The 8,105-nt window shown below is 36.1% G+C and overlaps 1 protein-coding gene across 1 annotated transcript; it reads right to left on the bottom strand.

The window, feature by feature from the left end:
• Positions 1 to 600: 600 nt before the first annotated feature.
• Positions 601 to 5,429, bottom strand: LOC104112168 (transcription factor bHLH68). Its single transcript, XM_009622015.4, has 9 exons — positions 5,001 to 5,429; positions 4,150 to 4,480; positions 3,760 to 3,837; positions 3,442 to 3,507; positions 2,644 to 2,709; positions 2,413 to 2,475; positions 1,410 to 1,451; positions 1,180 to 1,224; positions 601 to 1,063 (listed from the first exon to the last, which is right to left on the bottom strand). The coding sequence occupies exons 1-9, from the start codon at positions 5,249 to 5,251 to the stop codon at positions 929 to 931; spliced, it is 1,077 nt and encodes a 358-aa protein (XP_009620310.1). The 5' UTR covers positions 5,252 to 5,429; the 3' UTR covers positions 601 to 928.
• Between the last annotated feature and the right edge of the window lie 2,676 nt (positions 5,430 to 8,105).

The following is an 8,105-nucleotide window of genomic DNA, read 5'->3' as shown; positions in this document are numbered from 1 at the left end:
ACGGGTAGATTTTTCATTAATTCTTTCTTCTTCTTTTTAACTTTTTTTATATCGCTATTCAGTCTTTTTGTTTTTTATCTAGCTAGTTATTTTGCTAATGTGTTGGACTGAACTTTTCTTTTTAGGAAAGTGTTCCTAATTCTTGTGAAATGAGATGGAAAAAATTAACAAAAATTCGTACTGAATGTCATTCTTTTCCATATTAAAGATATGTTAGATTAGGAATCATTTAAAGCCAATTCAGGAAAATATCCATTTTTTTGAAGACTAAAAATTCGAAACAAAATACCAAAATATATCCGACCGGCAGAACGATACCCTATTAGGATTGTGCTAATTACAATATTTCTACGTTTAAATCGGTGTGGCACCCACTATCGTGAAATCCTGGATCCGCACCACTTTAGCATTACCCCAAACATAAGTTGTGTATGATTTTTCCAAAAACAGCTTAATTTAATGCTTTAACAATGCAAGTACTCTTTAATCTTTGACATATCTCATTAGTAGCAGATATGATACTGAAATTCTTGCTGGGAACAATGAAATATATAGTTCAGCTAAAGAACCAGAGAGCAGGGGAAGAGTTGCTGCATAAGATCAGCATAAAAATGAGTACTAATTGTTGAGGAATGACATATACATTAATTCATGAAATGATCATTGTACTTGCCGATGAAAAGGGAAAGAACTAGACCATAGTTGCTGAGTTCTAAGCCAAATAGTAAGCTTGACTATATAATATTACAGCACACCGTTGCATGGTCAACTAATTCAGCAGAAAATGCATAGCATCATAAGCAATCAACCTTAGATTTTAGCAGATTGAGTGATCATGATGTTATAGATAGTACTTAATAATTTGGTGCAACTTGGTTTCTTTTTGGTCTAAGTGTGCCGTACGTGACCAAATTCTTGTTTTTACCATTCACCGGAAACCTCCTCCGAATGCCGGAGCCCAATAATCTGCTCCATTGTCACTCCCAACTTGCAGTGTGCATGATAATGGAACCAGACACAACCCTCTACTCCTTAGGTCCTTCTTTGATTCTTCATGATAATACTTTAGATCATTCAAAAGAACAGAATCAGATATTGTCCTTCGGAAAATTGAAAAAAAAAAGAAGAAGATTCTTTGGGCAGGCAAAAATTAATAATTCAAAGACATAAAGCTACTACCTGCTCACTAGTTGCCATCCTCTTCAGGCAGTTGTCATTCGATAGCTGCAATCAACGTTAAAGAATATAATTGGCAACGCTAATCTTCTCTTATGGTAATAACTTGGAAAAATGACACTGTATAGCCGCTATAAAAAAATAGTCGAAAAAATGTATAGAAATTTATATATTTTATATATATATACACATTATGTATACAAAAATTAACTATTAGATCCAATAAAGCATACCTGACCAGGGTCTTCAGGAAATAAACTATTCCTCTCCTGAACCTGTAAAGCAAAATATAGTACATATTAATCATTAATCAATAAATGCAACTAATACTGACATGTTAATTCAATTTCACATGCCTTATATGCCACAGCTCTAGAGAACACAGATATATCCACATGCATAACAGTGGTCCGCCCACCTTCCACTATCCCATTAAAAGCGGAGACGGAGTATTCAATTTATGTGGCGGTATTTGATTCAATATAAAGTTTAATAAAGAAAGAACAAATTTTAAAATTTGTGATCTAACACAAGTCAAAGGCATTTGTGTGACCATAAATTATCCCATAAACGATAAAATAAAATTTAAACTATTTCTAAATATGAAAATTATTTTTTTGGGACAGACTTACAGAGAAAAATGTGTTAAAAACATAAATTTAGATAGTATAAGTAAAATATATGGTAGGTACAACCTCAAAGTAATACGTACAAAACAAACATTAATTTAAAACAAAAAGTAAAGCTTTAGATAATCTAAAGAGCGACACACAAACTCATATATATATATATATATATATATATATATATATATATATATATATATATGGTAAGACTATTATGCTAATTAATCATGGTTAAGTGAGAAATTTATTTTCAAATACATATTATGCAACTATTAACTTGATATAAACACTCTGTACAAACAAGTTTTTATCAACTAAATCATTGTAATAAGACACTAATTACACAAAAATTTGCATATCCCACACTGATCCCATCGCAACACTCAATACAAAAAAAACTGAAATTAATTAGTCGCTAAATCAAATTAATGATGAATTTTTCTATTTAGCTACAGAATTGCCCGTTGTTAATTCCTATTTTCTTTAGTAGTGACTGGTTTGATGGAGTGGTAGGGGGGCGAAGAGCCGAGAAATACGCCACTTTCTCTTTAAGGGGGAGTTTGATTTTTAAACCAAACTAAATTAAGGGGGCGATTTTTAATTTTCTTACAGATTGTTGATGTTGCTGCCTCATGTTTCCTGATCCACTGCCCAGGTACGGCAAGCTAAGGGCCTGCAATTTTCAAGGGCGTTGAAATTAAGAGAATTGGAATATATATTTTTAGAACTTCAATAACTAAAAAGCATGTCTGAAGACTGAATTTTTAACTTTATATGTACATTTACGCCATCACTGCGTTTCATGGTAGTTTGGGAAAATGAAGGAGAGAAGAAATGTCACCTCAATTTGGCTCTGAAGGAATCTGATGTACCCTATAGCTTCTAACAGGACAGAAGCTGTGTCAGTCTGAAAAAGAAAAACACATATTGAAAGGAAAAAAAATTAAGAGTGAGAAGATAAAATTTATTTTTCTTGTTAATAAATAATACTCCCTCAGTTTCAATTTATGTGAACTTATTTTTTTTTTTAGTCTGTGCCAAAAAAATGACATTTTACTTATTTAGAAATAATTTACCTTTATGCAATGATTTATAGCCACACAAAATATATGTGCTTCATTTTAAACCACAAGTTCAAAAGTCTTCTCTATTTTTTTAAATTCTGTGTTGAGTTCACATAAATTGAAACTGAGGGAGGGAGTAACAAAAACTAGATCATAGTTGTTACACAGCCATAGGAGTATCATTAGGACCCTCGAATTGGCAAGTCTGACCAAATTATTACAGATACTAGGGAAAATATTTTTTTAATTAGCAAACTTATTCCTACTTTATTTGCTATTAAAGGTGCAATTGTGAACAAATGTGGAACTGGGTAAAGAAAATATCAGAACACTGAAAATATAAGTTTTCATGTCTTCTCTTTAATTGGTAAAGAAACTGTAAAGTGAAAACCCTAAAGGATAAAAGGAGAAACATGAAGACAATAAAGAGAATTGACATCTTTTTAGGAGTATAAAAAACTTCTTTCTATGGGATTCCTTTCAAAGTTGAAGATACATATAATTGTATGATTATTCCACATTAAAAAGGTAAATCTAGGTCATTAGTCTAGTTAAATTAATTGCTTAAATCTTACCTTCCCAAATGGGGAAACAAGTTGGTGAAGGGCTGTTATCCTGTCCCCCAATTTTTCCTTTCTCACCTGTTTTCAAACGGCAAAAGAATTACATAAATGGGATTGATCACAGAGATGATAGATTTTTGTGGATGTAAAAGAGATAAGAGATTATAGTGATAATGGTAAGGAAAAGAATCACCATGTTTGAAGGTACAGACAATCAAGAAAGACAACAGTGTTGTGACAAAAATGAGAAAGAGATAGATACGGATTAGCTAAAAGGTAGTATTAGAAAAATTATGTTTAAAGTGGTATTTTGATTGGTTTATTATTTACCTTGAAGGTAGACTGAGTTGAAGATGGTTGAACCCTAGCTTTCTTATTAGGTGCCCCGCTTGTAGCTCTACTGTTGCACTTCGCGAAAAGGCAACAAAGAAAGAATTAGTCACTCTTAATCTCCAATTATCGATCTCAAACTAAATTCTACTAGTATATCGATCTCCATAAAGCAATATTTAAATTGCTGAAATAAAATTTAAGTTAGAAAAAGATCTTAGATCAAAATAAAACTGTAACTGAAACTTAAAGAACATGTACAAGTTTTGCAACCAGATGCATATTTATCATACACAAAGAGGCGAAATGTCGTACTATCAAAAACGTTTGCAAGCAATAGACCTCTATTACTTTTTTTGGTTGTGGAGGGGTTGCTCTATTATTTCATACCTCAGATGAATGATCAGGAGGTGGGTGTCTTGTATCCGACTTGTTAGAGAAATCGAGCATGTTACTGCTCAAAGTTGTGACACAAGACTTGGGAGATGAGAGTGGCATCATGTGTGACCAAGTAGGTTTACCAGTAATTTCTGTCTGGTGATGGAAGTCCACATTATTGACATGTTCATACATGAAGTTTTTCTGATTTACATCTATAACAGAATCAGCTGCCTGGCTCAGGAACGTCGACTGTTCTTCCCAATTATTCTCCAACTTCGACTTGACGGCCTGCATATTGCTCAGATGTACTGACTTCTCTTCTTCCCCCACCAAGCCTCCACTATTCAAATCCAAACGGTGTATAATTTAGTATTTTCAGAAACATAACACTACATATCAAAGATAAGGTACAATTAATATATGAAACTAACTAGCCAAGAACGGACTAAAGCAAAGACTTTTACTCCAAGGGAGAAAAAAAAAAAGCAGCCCAGTACACTAATCGTCCGTTATGTGCGGAATTCGGGAAGGGTCGGACAACAACGGTCTATTGTACGTAGCTTGCATTTCTGCAAAAGGCTATTTCCACCCGTGATCTCGTGATCACATAAAGATCCACTTTAACGGTTACGCGAAATAAAAAAGAAAAAGAAAACCAAAAGATATTTCAGAAAAGAAAGAGGAATATTGAGAAAAGAATTGACAACTGTTCGAAATTCCAGATCAGAAACTTGTCTTAATTTTGCTGCAAGGTAAGAGGCAGTTTATAGTACACTAATGAAAGTTTCTGCTTCATATCCCTCCCCTAAAACACACAACCTTAAACTAGTTGAACTAAAGAGGGGGTGGGGGGTTTTTACAGAAGTAATTGGCTCCATGATTCTGGAAGCTGTTCTTGGTTATCATTCCATGGAGGCAGTGAAGAAGAAGAAGAAGAAGGAAGTGCCACTGTTGGAGAGAAATGATTATTATTAGGAGCCAACAAGGAAGGAACAGTAGCAGCAATTTGTTGATGAGATATGGGAGGCCTCATGTTATTGATATTCCACCAGTTAGGGCTTCCACCCATCATTTGCTGCACTGGTGATTTCTGCATAACACCTCTATGCATTTCTCTATCTTTTTTCACTCTATTCTTCCGGGCAGCTAGCTACCACTAATTCCTTTTAATTACTTCATATGCTTTTCTTTCCAATATACTTTTCCTGAAGATCCCAAGCAAGTCTTGTTTGAGAGGTCTTCCTACTCCTGATTATCTAGAGGAAAGAAAAAAGAGTAGCTATAGTTATTTAGAGGACGAGAGAGAAGGGAGAGAATTTTGAATCATGGGGTTTTGACAACTTTTGTCTTTCTATCCCTTTCTTTCTCTCCTTTTTCTTTATTATTACTCCTATTAGCTTTCCTTTATTATTTTTTCTCCCCTTTATGTTTTCCCTTTCCTTCTTTACTTTTTTCTTGCTTTTGCTTTATTAAAAGGTGATAGCAATTCTCATCAAGTAAAAAAGAAAAGTTGAAGAAAGAAATTGAGATCTATTCCTATGGCTGCTGGTGCACCCTAGTCTCCTCCTCTTAGAAATATATGGTTCCTACACTCCTAAACTTACCATACAACTTCAAGTTTAATTTTTTATTGTGTATTAATTGTGTAAAAGAATTTTTTTATTTTATCATATCATCTGAAAATTAACTACATATAGCTTATGATAAGCGCAATTAGAGACCTGAAAAACAAAAAAATAAAAACCTGATGCAAGTTAAGTTACACCAATAGTGTGTAAAGTTTCTTTAAACTATCCTTGTGTATAAATTAAATCCAACCCATTATTAACATTCCGTTAACGATTGAAACTGGTTGAATAACATAACTATTTTGAAAATTTTCTAACTATATAACCTTTCCAACTCCTCATTCTCCCTACACATATATATTTGCCATTTTCTCTTGATTGAGTAACTGAAATGTTATAGAAATTAATGAGCATTACTGACTTCTAAGTGATATGTAAGAACACGAAAACTTTACGTAGTTATGCTAACCCGCAGACTCTCACATTTTCTAGAAAAGCAGTAGTACATAACGTATATCCCCAAAATGTTATCTTATTGTTTACCTTAAAAAAAACGGATAACAATTAAATTTTTAAGTGATTTTAAAGATACGTGAGTTAGTTCAATACAAACGATAAATTGCGTTAGATTAAACAAATAAATGACGTAATAAATTATATTGTCAAATCAATCAAGAGCAGTGATCCCGGACTTAGTAACAGCTTAATGAAATGCCTGCCTTTGATCCCAGGCTCACGTTACTGACGATTTGATGAACAAAAGTAAGAATTTTGAATAACAGAGAAAATAGGAGTATATTATCTTGATATGCATGTTACAATGCCCCTAATGAATAATCAGACTCACTTTATATAGTAGGGGAGTTTTACCCTAAGTACAATTCCATAAAAGGTAAAAATCTTCTGTTTAACTAATCACCGATTTTCTGCCGATACGTGCCGAGATTTACGCCGTGACATCCGGCTGGTCACGGATATCACGATCTTTTGTTGGTCGTGCTCGATTATCTGGTAATGCTCTCCGAGGCCTTTGGGATTCGAACCTGGGGGTCATGGTTCCGATACTCCCGCGGGTAGGCGTTTTGCCCAAACCCTAGATCGAGAGGCTCTTTGCTTCGACTCTGGTTCCTTACTGTCACGTCTCTCGCTCCATTTACTTCATCGAAAACCGAGGCGTCCCATGGGTTCGGTTTCGCCCGTATACAGATAGTCCCCTCATTTCTCGGAGAGTAAGTTTACGGAAACGATGAGAAACGACATGTGCACTTCGATCCCTTGTTCAATACGCCATGACAGAAATGACAAAAAACTTGGAAGGTCCTGTCAGTCGTGTCATAATGACTTCAAATGCGTGTCAGCCATCGGCAGGCCATCCCTGGATGCGAAACGACGCGAAGCCTTTATAAATACTCCTCTCCTTTGTTCAGTTTTTACCTTTTGACCAAGCTTCTACCTTCGAATCTTTAGGATATTACTGCCCTTCTTCATACTCCAACTTTTTTACCTCCATTCTTCAAGATTTCTCAGTAAATTGTAAGCGTTTACTTATTTTCTACCCAAATCAGCGCACTTGATTTTCTCAGCAAAGCTTTTACCTTTTATCTCCCAACCTTTCTTCATATTTTTCAGACTTTTTCCAGATAATAATGGCGAAAACATCCAAAATCATTCCCCAAAAAGTTGCTTCTTCTTCTTCACAGTCGACCACCGAAGTCGAGGAGACCACTCCCGATGTGGTCGTCCTCGAGAGAACCACTCCGGGCAGCTTCAGGAGAGAAGAAGAAAAGAAAGGCTCCAAGTTCCCCGAGCTCGGAGAATAAGAAGCCAAGGAGAAGGTTGGCCCGCAAGCCAAAGGAGCGTTCTGGCTCTCGAGCACCCGATTCAGACTCGCTTCTTCGGCTCAGGGATGAGCCCGAGGAGGATGATATTCTTGTGGCCCGTAAACCGATCTCCCCCGAAGAGCGGGTGGCTGTGAAACGGGAGATTCATGAGGCCGATCTCCCTCAGATTAGGGAGGTCGATGATGAGACCAGGGCTGAGACTTCCCGGGATGTCGGCCATGCCCCGAAGGAGGCACCCAACGTGATAGATATTTCAGGGTCACCTTCTTATACCGAGTCCATGCTCGAAGAGGCTTGAACGGTGAAGGAGCGATCCAACAAAGGGGCCCATGGTGTGGACGATCCCCTTCGTTCTTTTTTCGAGGGTGTAGACTCAGCCGCTTTGGTAGATTTCACCGGGTTGGGTGACTTGGAGGTGCCAAGGAAGCAGTCGTCTTCAGAAACCGGCAGGCTGAATTCGAAGTTAGCAATGACGACTTAGCCATGGCGACTAACGACCAAACCTCGTAGGTCCAGTAGAAGATTGATCGTATCGACCAGCTCTAGGCTGAAATGA

The sequence above is a fragment of the Nicotiana tomentosiformis genome, chromosome 11 (genome assembly GCF_000390325.3).
Source record: "Nicotiana tomentosiformis chromosome 11, ASM39032v3, whole genome shotgun sequence".
Taxonomy (NCBI): Eukaryota; Viridiplantae; Streptophyta; class Magnoliopsida; order Solanales; family Solanaceae; genus Nicotiana; species Nicotiana tomentosiformis.
The sequence above is the reverse complement of the archived record's forward strand: the minus strand, read 5'-3'. Positions and strand labels throughout refer to the sequence as shown.